At 41.4% G+C, this 16,462-nt stretch overlaps 1 protein-coding gene across 2 annotated transcripts in view; it reads left to right on the top strand.

Annotated features, from left to right (window-relative positions):
• Positions 1–15,312, top strand: part of LOC146555037 (ephrin type-B receptor 1-like) — a 144,714-nt gene extending 129,402 nt beyond the window's left edge. The window contains exons 18-21 of one of the 2 annotated variants that reach the window (XM_085251141.1): positions 3,814–4,010; positions 4,120–4,278; positions 7,075–7,221; positions 7,636–15,312. In XM_085251141.1, the coding sequence (XP_085107267.1) occupies positions 3,814–4,010; positions 4,120–4,278; positions 7,075–7,186 (468 nt within the window). In that variant the 3' untranslated portion in view covers positions 7,187–7,221; positions 7,636–15,312. Of the gene's footprint in view, positions 1–3,813; positions 4,011–4,119; positions 4,279–7,074 lie in introns of both variants that reach the window. The other variant, XM_085251140.1, reaches the window with a different exon arrangement.
• The last annotated feature ends 1,150 nt before the right edge of the window (positions 15,313–16,462 follow it).

The raw sequence follows: 16,462 nt of genomic DNA, 5'->3' as shown, positions 1-16,462 counted from the left end.
TTTGTTAGAAATAAACAGAAAAGCTCTGACAAGTCTTCACTAGGCCAAATCAAGTTTTACCTCAGATGTGTCATCAGTACAGTTCTGCCATTTATTCTCTTTTTATGTCTCTTGAGTATATATTAATCCACCTTTAATTTATAAGGCAGAAAAAGAGACTGATTGTATGTGTCTAAAGAGTGTGAAAGATGACAAGAAAGATGATAGTAATTGGATGTCTGAATCTGCTAGACAGAACATGTATAAAAGATGATAGAAGGCACTTTTTAAACCTTCGGGGCACACCACAATGGGAGTTTTAAACATTACAACGATTGTAATTACAGCTGGGGAGAAATAAAAAATAATAATTTCACAAATCTGACACAGGGGGCCGAATAATTTCAGATAATGGTTACTAAACGTGATATTTCCTTTCTTTGATTATTTTTAGAGTGGCGAGGCAGGTAGTTTTAAATTCCATGATGTTCTGGATAATTACATTCTGCACTCAAAGGTATCCTGACACATCTAGCACAACCTCTTTGCTTTACAAAATTCCTGCCTAAAAGTTTTCACAGGGAGAAAAAAAATCAAAACTTTGAAAGAGCTTTATCATTCTCAGTACCTGCACTGGCGTGATGAAATCAAAAGCTCCTCTGTGTAAAACTACCTGCCTTGACATCTGAGACTGCAGCAGAAGTTACTGCTGCTTAGAGATGAATATCTGGATATACTGTGCGACTGCACGCTGTGTCAGGATGAAGTTCTTAAACGGAAATTGGATCCTCTTAACTAATCCGAGTTTTCATTTTTATGTGGTTTTAAATAAAGCTGAACGAGGTAAGATTGTTCTATAAAAATATGCCTGTTTTTATCGACTGAAATCACAAAGGAGCCATAACACAGAAGACGTTCCACTCTTTGCCGTATGGCGGTCTGCCTGAAGCAAGTGACAAACAGCAGCGAGAGAGATCGACTCAGGGGGATGATCTTTTTAGCCCTTTAATATGTCGCACATCACAAACCTTCATATTTATGAAAACCTACTTTTGTCAAATGTATATCAAAAGCGACTACCGTATTTCCCGGACTACAAAGCGCACCTGAATATTAGCCGCACAAGCTAAAATCAGGGGAAAATCCTGTTTTGTACATACATTAGCCGCACCTGACTAAAAGCCGCAGGTGTTTCAATGTTGACTTATCATATGTAAGAGAATATGCACAAAGGGAATTGTCAGGAAAGAGATGGCTGTTTGGAGACACACCCCTTTTATTAATATTTTGAAAAACAAGTTATGGGTACATATTTGCACAACTTTTATGTAAAAGTAGCGGTAATTACAAGTACGAAACATGTACTGTGCTTCATAAATGAGTAACAAATGTAGTACATAACAATAACCTACAGCACACCAGAAAAATAGATTCGGCCTACCTTTTAGGCTCAGGTGCAGTGACACGGCTTTAACAAGAAGAAAAGTCAGTCATTCACCACCATCTTCCTCTTCTTCCTGCGCACTAAAACCACCAAAGTCCTCTTCTCCAGTGTTGGAAACGAACAGGCTCAGGATGGCTTCCTCATCCACTCTCCGCTTCTTTCCTTCGTTGTCACTTTCAAAACCAAACAAATCCTCGTTGTCAGTGTCAGAGTCGAACACCCTCAGAAGGGCCGTGGCGGTGTCCTCCTCTCCATCATGCAGCAGTCCAGCCCTTCGAAATCCGTTGGTGATCATGGATGTTTTCACATTTTTCCACGCTGTCAGATTCCACCGGTGGAGTTGAGCATGACTTGCTTTTCGCAAGTTTATTGCCGCTCGTCATCCACGACTCCGGCTGAACGTGTAGCGCTACTTTGAAGTTTGTTTTTCGCGCTACTTGTACGGCACTATGTTGCCTGGCGGATGGACATGTGACCAACATACCACTCTTGAACCCCGATACTGTGTGTCTGATCACATGCCCTTCCGCCAGGCAACGTAGTGCCGTACAACAGCGGAACAAACAAAACAAATCGTCTTACGATATGACAAAAATCACGGACAATCCATAGAAAAGCCGCACCTGACTAAAAGCCGCAGGGTTTAAAGCTTGTGCAAAAAGTAGCGGCTTATAGCCCGACAATTACGGTAAATACAGTGCAATACTATATATCAAGACTTTAGGCTTTGATTTGGGCTAATTGGCTGACTCTTTTTTATATTGTTAAATCCCTTGGCCTACAACTGGGCGCTTTAGATACTAGATATGTGCTTATATGTCAGTCAAATATCACCATATCGGCTGATATTAGCCATGGCGATCATCATGGACGTAGCTAACATGACATCACTCATTGGTGTCTGAATTCCGTCTTTTATGTTTCATCAAGCACCAATGATTAGATGCAACATTACCATCTTGGTTGGTGACAAAGAGTGTCTGGTCTGACTGTGAAACTGGCTTGTGACTGACAAGTCATTAGCCAATGAACATTCAGGTTTCATGCCATAGATAATCAGCCATTTGAAATATAGTATAACCGACATTAAAAACACAGATTCAATATTTTCAGTATGATCCAAATCCCAAAAGTGGCTGAGACCATAAATTCTGCGGGAAAAGTTTTTACAGAGGTCAAGGCAAAAAGCCCCTTTTCCAAATTTCTGGAGGACCGGAAGAGTTTTTGCAACCACAACTATCGCCATCTGGTGGCCTTTAGATAGAATGCAGGTTTATGCTACTTCCATGTTGATTTCTTTTTGTTGACCAAGAAACTACATGCATGTTTTTTACTGTCTGTATTGCCAGTGACTGTTATAAATTGCAATTATAAAACTAAAGTAGCAAATTAAGATGCCCAAATGGTCTATAGAGCTATATCATTATCTAATTAATTTCTTCAAGTTTAAAAGTCTAGAGATCATTTAGAGATGACTGCTACCATATCACCCCAATAGAGAACTTTGCTCTTAGGGTGCTGGCTTCTGCCTCCCATTCTACTTTTTTAAAAGTAGAATGGGAGGCAGAGCCTTCAGCTTTCAGGCTTCTGTGAAGGCAGCTCCCAGTTTGGATTCAGGAGACAGACACGTCTCTACTTTTAATATAAGGATTAAAACTTTCCTTTTTGATAAAGCCTATAGTCAGGACTGGATCGGTTAGCCTGGTTTGATGTTGGGGGCACTGAGTGTTTCTTCTTCACTCTGTTTCTTTTGCACTGTATGTCTTTTGTCCCGTCTTCCTCCTGTCACCCCCTGAGCCTGGTTCTGCTGGAGATTTCTTCCTTTTCCCTTCCCACTCTCATCAATTGCTTGCTCATGGGGTGTCATCTGATTGTTGTGGTTTTCTCTGTATTAGTGTAGGATCTTTACCTTACAATATAAATCACACTGAGGTGACTGCTCTTGTGATTTGGCGCTATATGAATAAAATTGAATTGAATGTACATTGTTTATAAAATAAAATTTGGCAGTTGAACTAGTCAAAACCCAAACAGGTGGGAGATAGAGCTGGACTCTTTGGAGCGTGACCCTTGTGATGTGATTGGTTTTGAAAACTTCCTGAACACAAAAGTACCATAAGTTAATGATGGGGAGAAGGAAAGCTGTACAAAAGTAGGTCTAAAGGAAGTACAAATTAGAAGGGGGAAAATAGAATACCAGGAATAGCACGGATTTAATAAGCTACATCTTTCTCATTAAGCCTTGCCAAAGCTTTATTATAAAGATACTGATTATATAAGCTTTCCCCAGTGAGCCTTAAATATACATCATGCTGCAGTTTTCTTCTATAACCTTTTGTGGTCATTTGGGTCTTCTCCTTTTCCTGTGTGACTCTTCTGCTGTGCCCTAGGTGATAAATGCCATAGAGCAGGACTTCAGACTTCCAGCTCCCATGGACTGTCCAGTAGTGCTGCACCAACTGATGCTGGACTGCTGGCAGAAAGACAGAAACGCCCGGCCAAAGTTCCCCGATATTGTCAGCATGTTGGACAAAATGATACGCAACCCTGCATCTCTCAAAGCCGGCACCAACAACATGGTCCCTGGGTGAGCAGAGATACAAACTCATTTACATACACAAACACACTCTCCCTATCTTATCCCTCTGTTTCCCTCTGTTTTAAACTCCACGTTCTCTTGTATCTACTCTCTGCAGTCCTCCCCATCATCCCTTGTTAGACCGTGGAGCTCCAGACCTAAGCAGGGTGAGCTCAGTAGAAGACTGGCTGGCTGCATTGAAGATGACCCAGTACAGAGACTCCTTTCTGGGCTCGGGCTTCACCTCTTTGCCGCTCGTCACGCAAATCACAGCTGAGTAGGTTTAGCCATTAAATTGCCTCTATTTTTGTCTGTCTGCTTCTCTTTGCCTGAGTCTCACACTTAGCTGATCCTGCCAAGTCGGCATCTTTTTTGTTGGAAGACTGGTGGGGCAGCTGGTTGGCTGACTGTGTGAACACTTGTCTGTCTCTCTGTATCTGGCTTGCTTACTGCCATCCTTATTTTTTCTATGCCTCATGGTATAAAATGCTCCAAGTGCCATTATATTACAGACAAATAAAAAGCAATGTGTCCATGAAAGAAATTTGCACAGTTTAGCAGGGTTTAATCAATGATTCAGTTTTGTCATTAGAAGAGATGGGTTGATCACTTTTATCCTGTCTGAATTACCCTGCAAAGATTCCATATATGTGTGAGAGGTGTCTCTTTAATTCATTTAGACAGCTGCTGGGCCTGTCCTTAATTTTCTATCTGTGAATAGTCCACCCGTGGTTGCCGCCCTCACCTTTGACCAAAGCGCCAGACCTGGAGCTGGTCCCCATTGGTTACACTGTGGCTGTCTACCACTCCTAAAATAGCTAAAATAGGTCAAAAGCAGAGGGTAAATTTCACCAACGGGATTAATTAAGTGTATTTTAACACAGTTACGGTGTAATAAAGGCAGAGTTAGAATACTGAGTGAACTTTAAAATACTTTTCATGCAAAATGAATCACTAATATGTGTATTTTTGTCTGTCCAAGTATGATTTTACTGCATTGGCAGTGTGTTTGGGATCACTGTCATGCTGAAAAATGAAGCTGTTGCCATTCAGGCACTTTCCAGATGGTATTGCATGGTGGACCAAAAATCTGATTTCCATCAGTTTAGACAGGATCCACAAACCCCCAAATTAGGACACTTTGCTCTGCAGATGGTTTTAGACACTCACTGCTGTAGTTACTTTCTGACCTCCTCTGAACATGTTAGTGATGATTTGAACAAGAAATTTCAAGTCTGTATTCATCACTCCATAAGACCTGTTGTCACTGATTTTCAGTCTAGTTCTAGTTCTTGTGTAGTTTTGTATGATTTAGCCTTTTTTCCCTGTTTCGGTCCCTAAAGCACAGCGTCTTGACAGCCACCTTTCCACTGAGACCATTTCTGATGAGGCTTAGGCGAACAGTAACTGGAAGGGCTTCAAGATGCCTCAAATTTTCAGTCTAAATACATCTTTCTGCAATGGATGGTGTACCTATTTATCGAATTAAGAAAGGAAGTTATTACACAGTATATGCTAATGCAGTAAACATTCAGAGTGTGTCTAAACCAGGGCTGTTTTTTCTTAACAGCTAACACTTACAGATATCGCCAAACATGCAAGCAATCACAAAGCTACTGTACTGAAAGGAGGACAGCTCTAAGGATACACTCACTGAATGTTGTGTGTGATTGTGCCAGTTCAAACTGTGGCTGCACAGAACGGGCAGATTGTGGGTTGCAGCTTTATGCAACCCACAATCTGTTATTTGTTACAGAAAACCAAAGCCATCCTTACATAAGAACTTAGTCAAAAATATAGTTTGGACTTCTCCACTCATCTTTGTGAAAACCAGTTTGGCTCGGATCAGCACCTCTTCAAAGTTTGTTAATTTTTTTTTAGGTTACAGGTTTTAGTTTTAAGGTTAAAGCCGGTTTAGGTTACAGTTCGGATAATAGTGTGGCACTCAGTTGCGGTAGTTAAACTAGAAGCAAGAGACATGAGAATGCATTAATGTCAATAAATGTCCTTTCAAAGTTAACCCACAAACATGCCCGTGTTTGTGTATGTGTGCCCCTGCACCCACGCACAGACTGGAGCAGGCAGCAACAACTCCTGACTGACAACCACTTTTAGCAAAAATATAAGAGCTGCTCATCGAAACAACTCGGCACTGCACTGAGGCAGGATTTGTGTATTGCGGTTTAGGCTTCGACACTCTGGCCTGTCATTCACTTTCAATGGGGTGACGTCATGCGTTACAGAACTGAATTGTGAATTCATTGCTTTGCTCTTTTTGTGGTGTTCATGCTGAAATCCTGAAAAAAAAAAGTTTTTCCAGTCCAGTCACATTTATTCAGATCCTCCAGCCATTCAAATCGCTTTACAAATCCCGAGAGCGAGGTCCATTTCAATATCAAAGTGTAGCCGAAGTTGATAGTTGTGGTGAGCCATTAGCATTAACTGAGCTAGAGCTAGCTTAGTTGATGCTAGCAGTTTATTGAAGCTTGTCAGTGAGTGGTTGTTGTTGCTATGACAATCGTGCCTACAAGGATGGGTGCCCCTACACCTTAGTCACACCCACTTTATAACTCAGTGATGGCCTCTCCTGTATCTTCCCTGTTAGTTAAACACAAGCTACTAATCTGTAGCAGTTACAAACAGACTCTACTACATGTTCAAGCTGTTGTGAGCACTGGCACCTTTTCTTGGCCAGTTAAAGCGCTGCTCATGTTTACTGTAGTGTTGATTTCCTGGTTTACAATCCTACAGACAGCAGTTCCAATGATAACCATATAAAAATGGATTTTTTTGTGCCTTTTTTGGGTAGTGACAGTAAACACAGGAAGCGGGAGGTGGGTCAGGTGTAGCAGAGGGCCTAGGATGGTAAAATGGTAAATGGCCTGTATTTGTATAGCGCTTTACTAGTCCTTAAGGACCCCAAAGCGCTTTACACATCCAGTCATCCACCCATTCACACACACATTCACACACAACACTGATTTTGTAAATGGTGTACTACATGGAGTGTTCAATTTATATTTGATTGTTGTTATGAAGACAAAACCTCATATCCGTATCTCTGTCTTCCCAGAGATCTGCAGAGGATCGGAGTGTCTCTAGCTGGACACCAGAAGAAGATCCTGACCAGCGTGCAGCTAATGAGGCACCAAGCCGATGATCAGTCTCCCACCGAATCCGTGTAGCCACACGGGGGAAACACTTGACCTGGGTGCAGTCTGTGAGCGAGCAGGCTGTCCTATACTTCAGTTTTTAAGCTCATACAATTAAGTTTGCTGCTTTTGGAGATCTCAATCACTTCACGCGCTTTCAAAAAATCATCGTTAGCCATTTGTGTGTCTGCATGGACAGATCCGTCCCCCAGTGACAGGATGGACTTCTTTTATGCCATTTAGCTTCCAAAACGAAAATGGCTCCTGGGAGAAATTCAGTGTAGATGCATTATTCTCACAAAGAGTAAAAACAAAAATAAGTGGGGAAAAAAGGAAAACTTACTGAGCATGAGGCTCTAAAATCATTACCCCCCTTTTTCCACATGCCAGCGTAACTGTGAATGCTATCACTGAAATCTACAGACCATTTAAACCATCTTGAATTAAAGGAAGATTGTTTTGTTTTTGTTTTTTTTCATGAGGACACAAAACACTCTGCTTTGAAGAAAGAAGTGGCTGAGCAGACGTTTATATGAAGGGGCACAAACCGGACCAAAAGACTGACAAAAAGGGTTTTAAGAGACGAGACGCGCGAGCAGGCTTGTTAAATCCAGAGACTACTTCAGCGTGTTCCTGAAAAATTGCTACCATCTGAATCCTGACAAGAGCCAACCGTTTAAAGGGGACCTTTTTTAATAAAAAAAAAGCTATCTTCATATTGAAGAGTTTGTACATATTTGTGATACGGGATATGTCTTTCCTATTTGCTCATTAGCGTTTGCGTTCGCTAACAGCAACAGACAGTTCAGTGTCGCTGGAGTATTTGTGACTTCTCAACGATTCTCTTCCCCGCCTGAATCATCACTGGAGCAAATTCTGAAGTGCTGTGGACTGCAAACAAAAAAAGAAAGAAAATAGGTTTCAGTGTTCTGGTTTTTTTCTTCTCCTTCTTTTTTTTTTGTACTTTCCATGCAGCCATGAAAAGATAAACTCTTTCAGTGAAAGTGCTACCAGGGCCTGGCCTACTTAAAGTACTTAATTCACAGAGAACTCATAATGGATGATGTTTCACAATCAGCACAAATGCCCACTGAGTAAAGCCAATTAGAAATATTCAAACCATAGTGGTATGTCTCTCTTTTCTGAGCCAGGAATCAAAGCGCATGCATGCTTGGTGGCGCAGAAGAATAAAGCAGCTTAAGACTGTGGGTACTGTGTCATTACCACTTATCGAGATTGCACCTGTTGTGAAAGCGCCGCGGTGTCCAGAGAATCTTTAAAAGACACCAAAGGTATCCAGTGTTCTTGTGATTTGGCTGCAAATCCTAAAGCCGCCTGCCAGCCAAGCACAAAACCAACCAGAAATCCAACGCTCATGTTCTGTCCACGCGTGGAAACAGATCTTCCCGTCTAAACTTTGTCATGGCCGCCATCCAGGTGGCATTCATCGCTCAGCAGCAGGCAGCCATGCAGGACTCTTTGTTTTCATTCATTTTTCTTATTCGCCGGCTGCCGGACACGTTGCCGTCAGAGCCCGTTTTGACAGTCTCATTTCCCGATTGACATCTCCGATTAATACCGCCGCGTCAGTTTGCAGATGAAATGACAGGAAATGACCTATCCGTGTTCCTCATCTGCAGACGGCAACCTTTTCAGTGTCAGAGAAGAGATAAAGAGATCAAACAAGAAGAGATACAGTGAAATACCACATGCTTTCAGTGAAGAAGCAAAACTGGTGACTTATTTATCTTTTTTTTTTCTAAATACTGAAGCTCGTCCTAACAAAATATGATATAAAGAAGGCCTGATCTCACTACAGGGCACACTGGTGGAGAAGCACTGGGAGATCTCTTTTATCTCAGCGCTGAGCGGATTACCAGCTGTGAAACAACAGCAGGCTCGCTCTGCCTCCAACCACCACCACCCCGCCCAACAAAACCCCTCTGGTCACACGCGTGCACGGATTACCCATCAGCACCTCTGAATGGATGTTATGATTTTATTTGTCATCCGCTGCGAGCTCGGGCTCATGATGACAGAAGTGACAGTTGTTTGCTTTTAACACGCTTTCACTGCTGCATGGCTCCTACAACAAAAAAAAACAAACAAAAAAAAAATGCTGTGTTTGTGTTTGTCTCGCACCACCGCTCGCCACTGCTGGGATGCCCCAAAGTCTTTTTATTTATGAACACTGTGACATTGAAGGGGTCTGTGGCTTTTCTTTTCTTTTTTTTAAACCCAAGAAGAAGAAAAAACAAAACCTCCAAACATTTCAGTTTGCACTCGTTTCCCCGAAACTCCACTCCAACGGCGCGGCCCGCAATTGCATTTGTTGCCTGGCAACAGCAGCTTATTGAGCATTTTATCAGGAAGTATTGAGATCAACTGGGAGCGTGTCAGTAGTTCAGAGGCATAATTCGTTGTGAATAGATGCCTGTGGAAAAAAAAGAGAAAGAAAACAGTTTCAGCCCTGGCTCCGGGGTTTAATAAAGAGCGAGACAACTAGTGCGCCCTAAAAGCTCATATTGAATGCCACCTAAGAAAAGAATAGACGAAAAAGAAACAAAATTCATGCAGAGGAAATGAAAACTATCAACACAGACAGGCATCTTGCTGCGTTATGCAACATCTGTAGTCGAGTGTGTCTGTTCTTCCGATTCATGTTTTTCTTTCTTCTCAGCAAGTGTAAATGTTAGTTTTGGGAACCATTTCACATGTTGCTGTGTCAGTCTTTGTGAAAAAACCAAACCAAACCCCAATGAAGGCATAAGTGATCTATGACACGTCTTGTGTTTATACCGTTGCGTGTCTTGGTTCAAGCACAAGTGTTCGCCACAGAGGGGATACCTGGAGAAACCTCAAGAGGATGATTTGAGTGTTAAAGATGGAGTTTGTGAAAGCAGGTTTCTGAGTTAAAAGCTAATCCACCCTGAATCTGTTGCCTACAAACAAATCATAATAATAAAAAAGAAAGGAGAGCATGTAAACAAGTCAGGAGCCAGATATGTAGCTATGCTGTCTGTAATGTATGCTGAATTCTAGCTTGAGGCTAAATTGTGTTAAGTTTTAGATTTTTCTCATTTTCTCTCCTATAGAAAAGTTTTTATTTCGAAAGAAACAGTCAATCATTGACATTTTTTTCTATTTCTACACACACACACACACACACACACACACACACACACAAGTGAGCCGAGCTAAACTAAACAAAGACAATGAAATGTGATGGTAAAATAAAATGATGAAAAAAAATATCTCCCACTCACTGTCAACTTTTTAAAAGTTTGAAGATGAAAAGTTTGCCTAAGACACTCACTGTGTCCCAGTTCCACATTAGAAACTAATTCTAGTCTGAAGAGTGTGCGCCTGCTGGCAAGAGAGAGTATAGTCAAAAAAAAAAAAAAAATCAGCATGCATGCACAAAGAAGCGAAGAAGCGTAGTGACAGCTTGCTAAAAATGAAAACTAATCGTGGATGGTGGCAAAGTAGCTCTGAAAGCACGGCAGAAAAGTGTAAGACAGGACGAGGGAGATATTTTATACGTGTTCGTGTGAAGTTTAATTAGCGCTGACATTTAGAAGACCCAGTCTGGTTGGCGTACGTCGCTCTGCGGATGGGATCATTTCTTGTCAGTGTGAACCAGTTAAAGGTGCCCTATCTGGGGACACTGCTGGCAGAAACGAAATGAACTCATCTTGTGCTCCGAGTTTGATTCGTACCAGGACCAACCACGCTTCACTGCCAAGTCATAAGCTTGCACATTGGGTCACACACTTCTCCCACTCAGCATTTTACGTGCTGAGAATCTAGCCAGTGTAAAAAATGGAAGAATAACCTTAAACAGGGTTTTGAACTCTGTTGAGTCCTGTGTGATGGCTTGTTTGAAGCAGAGCAGATGGTGACTTGTTTTCCCCTCTATGCTTGCCATGGCTGTATGTGTGACTTTGCTGGTCATTACTACAAACCACAGACTGTGTATACAACATAGAGGTAGGCACTGGGTATAAAAAGTGGAGGCAGTGCCAAAGTACCTTAAACTGTCTTATTTAATATAATGCAATGTTCATTTACTAAATTATAGTCCCATTTAGAGCTAAATAGATCATCAAGTTGGGTATGCTTTTTTGCGTGGCTACATTGTCACTGCTGTACACTGCTCAAAAAAATTGAAGGACTACTTTTTAATCAGAGTGTAGCATCAAGACCATTAAACTTCTGGGCTATTAATCTGGCCAGTTAAGTAGTAGAGGGGGTTCTTAATCAGTTTCAGCTACTTTGGTGTTGATGAGACTAACAGGTGGACTAGAGGGGCAACAGTGAGACAACCCCCAAAACAGGAATAGTTTTACAGGTGGACGGATATTTTCTCCCTCCTTATCTTTCTGGATTTTTTTTTTTTACTAGTTTTGCATTTGGCTGGGGTCAGTGTCACTGCTGCCGGCATGATAACCTGACCTAAATCCAACAGACAAACTCTGGGACATAATTTTTCAGTTCAGCTGATGCTACAAGGTTGCACTTCAGACTGTCCAGGAGCTCAGCTACGCCCTGGTCCAGGTCTGGGAGGAGGTCCCTTCAGTACACCATCCGTCTTCTCATTAGCAGCATGCGCCAACAATTTCAGGCAAGCATACAAAGCAGACGGGGCCAAACAAACTGCTGAGTACCATTTTGAGTCAGCAAAATGACAGTTTTGCAAAGCAGACCAGCTTTCCACATCACAATTTCATGTCAGTTGTATTCTTCAATCCAGCCCTCTGCAGGTTGATCATTTTCATTCCCATGAAATGATGTGGCATCCTTTCATTTCTAACACATTACCCAGTCCATATCAGTATAGATATGCAGCATGATATTTCTCCTGTTGATATCTGCTGTGTTTTAAAGCGTTCCTTTAATTTTTGGAGCAGTGTATAAGTGGTGTATGCAACATTTGCCCATTATTTTCCCCATTTTTTTTACAAACGCAGTCCAGTTTTCAATTTAAAGTTTAAAGACGACGTGGTCGTCCATCTTTAACTGTGTATAACAGACCTGTTGGCTGCTGCTGATGCCAGCAGACATCCTCACTGCCTGAGATGCTTCCTATGTGCAGAAGATTGCCAAAGACACCAATTGGGAACTTTAGGACTGCTGTAAGGCTTGTATCAGAGTCAGTCAGCAAACTCAGTGCTTGTTATCCTGTTATCTTGTGACTAGTTTTCCTTCTGCATGCAGAGTTTGCTGATGCTGGCTGCTGCAGTTATGCTGCAGCCTCGTATTCAGACTACTTTTCAATGCCTAATAATTTATTAGCACAGTAGTGTAATAAGTGTTCATCATATCAGTTGGCTCGAGTACACAGAGGCAATGTTAACACTCCTAAGCACTACTCCCTGCCTTCGCTCTTGCACAGTAGCGCTTCTTTTCATGCTACTGGCACCTGAGATGATGGTGAACCACTGTGCATGCCCGTATGTGTTTGTGTTTGTGTGTGCAGAGAGACAGGAAGTCTCTGGTGAAAATACAGACCCACACTCTCTTTTTGATTCTTTTCTTCGTCTTCAGTTTTTTTGCATACCAAGTACGAAAACACAGACCTGGAACTGCTTTTGTTTTAACGTGATATGCCACTTGTCATTTATACATTTTGCACAGGGCTTTTGTGTCGTGTTGACATTTGCACGCCTGCACATAAAGCGGCACCTGATCGTTTTGGGAGCACGTGAACGTATCCGTGACCACATCCCATCTCGTTTGCGAAAACTCCACGTCTGATGCAGCTGCAATGCATTGTGCTCTGCTCGCTGTAAGTGCTGCTGTAAGGCACACATGACAAAAGCCCTCATTCTGTTATTCTGCAGAACTGTCATCAAAACCCGACATTTACCGCAAGATCTTTAAGATAAAATTGCCTTTCAGACTCCACTGTAGCCGTCACACTATATTTAGCCACTTACGCACAAAAATGAGAAAAGTAGAAACCTAAACAACAAAGTAGGCCCAGAAATGCAGGGTGAGTCTCCTCTAAGTGCTTTAGGGTGGATTTATCTTTTAATTGCAGATTTTCTTTTTTTCTTTTGAAAGCTGGTCAGACTGGGCTGCTTTTCTTTCTCCTCTGCTTTTTCTCTGGTGTAATAGATACTGTAGGTGAGGCACCAGATGAGAGCGTGAGAGTTATGAAGAGAGGGGAGGAAAAAGTAAAAGGGAATAGGTAATAGAAGGGGAAAGAAGGGAAGGGGAAGGATTAGCAGAAGAAGAGAGAAGCGGGGTGGGGAAGAGGGGTGGAGGAGCAAAGGCAAAGCTTGACTTGTGTTTGAATAAAAATGAGGCTGGGTGTGGAGAGATTACTCGTTCTCTTTTTGTCTCTCTCTCTCCCTCTCCGCTCTACCCAGCTGTCCTCCTTCTTCTCCTAATGCCCACAGCCTCTCTGAACTGCTCACTCTGCTTCCAGTCCGCATTTCCACCGTCTCTTTTTCACTCAGAGTTTGAAGGCAAGCAATCGTTCTGCGTTAGAAGCACTCCTCTCTCCAGCAGTTTTGAACTTGCATCTCTTAAGGATATATTGGCGCCTATTCTTTACATAAAAGACCCCCGCACTGTTTTGTTGTGGGCTTTCAGCAAACTATTTATGCCGGAGCTGTGGAAGTAATGGGCTTTTCCTCTTTTCCACCTGCTTTGCTCCTCGCGCCCAGTCGTTCACAGCGATTCATAAGGCTGACCTCGCTGTGGCTGTGCACACTGCAAGGGCAGAAAAGGGTTTTCTGGGATGCTCAGCAGAAATTAATAGGCCCAAACAGATAAAGTCTGCTGACTTTGGTGGTCCTCTGATTTTTCCTCTTGCCCCCCTGTGACATATTCAAAACTATGGGTTACCAGAAACTGCTATTTATGTGAATTGGGTGGATCACAATGAAATTTGGTTCACGTTCCCCTCGGGATGAGTTGTATTTTGTGTAGTGATCTTGCTACATTTAAAGCATCATCATTAGATTATTTTGTCCGATTCTTCATAACCAAATAAGTGAGAAACAGCAGTAATTCACATCAGCCTCAGCTGTACTTTGTTGCTGCGTGCTACCTAAACTAAACCGTGAACATCTATCATACCTGATGAGCAAGTTAGCCTCATAATTTGGGGTCGTTATTAAATTGCTAACGTTAGCGCTTAGCTGAAAACACATTTGAGTTTGCTTTCACTCGGAAAAATATATTCCCTTACAACTGCAAGTTCTTTTCAGTTGCATTTCAAGCTCTCCGGGAAGAGACGTTCTTATTTAAATGATTGATGAAGTCTGCAATCCACAAGACTTTCATCCAGGAGTCGAGGGTTCGACTCCCATGTGTTACCCTTTCTTTACTGAGTTCTTTTTGTGACTTTCAAGTTGTCTGGCTTAGGCACCAAAAGGATGCCACATCATTTGGCGCAGTTATGGAATGATGGGGAAGTATTTCAATTACAAAAATATTTGTGTAACTTCACAAATCCAGGAGAAAATAATTAAAAACTTGTACGGGGAATGTCTCTTTAAAGTCTTTTGCAAAAAAAAACAAAGAAAAAAAGGAAAAAAATACATAAATACAAAGAATTCTGATGAGCATATTTCCCCAAACTGTGACAATATATGTCTTCTGCCCGAATGTATAAATATTTGCGTTCCAACCTAAGCTTTTTGAGCTTTGTAATCTCATTTTACACAAAGTGTTTCTTTAAACCGCAGACTGGCTGTGCACACTCCCTCTGCAGAAATTTCCACTTTGTTGTTTTTCTCATGGTAATTTATTTTCCTTCGAACTGCTTGCCATACCTTTTAGTATGTATGTAATGTACTATTTCTCTTGAAAAAAGAAAAAGCAGCTCAATAATCAGCTGCATCTGCCTTTCTCTGTTTACCAACAATAACGTTCTAGGTGTTACTGCTCATATAGTCAGAGCATCCCACTGTCATGTATTATACTACTGTAAATTAATGTGAATATGCGCAAGCCTGTGCATCTTTGTGTGTTTGTGTGCGCGTGTGGGTGTAATATATTGTGTGTGTGGATGTGTGTGTGCGTGTGAGTGCTGTTCAGTGTACAGTAACATGTTTGTATTTTGTGCGTGAGTTTGTAGCTGTAAACTTTCTGACTCTTACATTTACAATGCACTGTTTGTCAATAAAGAAGACAATTCAAACCCATGACTTCTGGAAATCAGTTCTGTTTTGTGATGAAGAGGAAATTTAAAGTTTATCAGGTTGGGACTCGGGGTTGCTGGAGTCACAGGTGATGCAGGGTGAGAGGGGGAACACAAGCTGGATAGTTCGTCACAGGCTGGGTTAATATACAGTTCTTTGTGGGACTTGAAAGGATATTTTCGATCTGCCATGCAGAGATTTGGATGAGCACATCATGTAAGGAAGCATACGTATCCATTGCATCGGCACATAAAAGATGGATGTGGAAATGCCCTGATTATATGCTTTTTAATGACCAGGGTGGGTGTAGGTGTAAAAGTGGGACCTCGGTATATAGTTTCTAATGATTTTATAGGTTCAGTCACTAGTTTCTGTTCATGTTGAATACAAAATATTTATAAACAAATATTTTGTAAATGATGTGTAGATTTAAAAAGAGTATTATCCCGGGTATAGTCATTAGTTAACCATTTGTGATCGACTAGCTGTTAGCCAGTGAATGTATGTGTACTTGTTGACATTACAATGAAAGTATAAATCTTTAGTTATTATTCATCTCTGACTGTTTTCCACAGTGTGTCTTTCGCTGTGACTTCAACTATATTTTATACTGTATATGGATTATCAGTAGGTTAGCCTACCATGACATAAAGCCCACAACTTAGGCTCTGTTAGCTTACAAAACTCAACCTCGAGCACCTCATAATAATAATAATAATGATAGAAATAATTTGTTTTCTGAATCCAAACAGAGATGAAAATGAGATTTCTTATTACATGTATGGCTACATTTACAGCTCACAGACACTGTATAGTGTTGCATTGTTTTAGAAGAGCTAGCAGAAGCTTTTATGAAGTTTGGCCAGGTGAGCTATGCTATGCTAACAACATTTACGTTTAAACATCCTGATTATCGATTAATTTCTCCCACTTTTATTAAAACTCTTGATGCCATTTATCTGAACTGAGTGTATTGGGGGCGTCCAGTGTGTGTGTGTGTGTGTGTGTGTGTGTGGGGGGGTGATCCATACATGTATTGTACAGCTTCTGTTCTGTATATACAGTTTGTGCTGGAAGGACTTTTTTAAGCAGTGTAACCTTCTCACACTTTAATAGTGGGATAACAATATAACATAGTAATTTCCATATGTTG

Source organism: Mchenga conophoros, linkage group LG17 (assembly GCF_057382185.1).
Source record: "Mchenga conophoros isolate Kocher_MC1m ecotype Shallow Benthic linkage group LG17, M_conophoros_male_GT1.1, whole genome shotgun sequence".
In the NCBI taxonomy this organism is placed as follows: Eukaryota; Metazoa; Chordata; class Actinopteri; order Cichliformes; family Cichlidae; genus Mchenga; species Mchenga conophoros.
The sequence above is the reverse complement of the archived record's forward strand: the minus strand, read 5'-3'. Positions and strand labels throughout refer to the sequence as shown.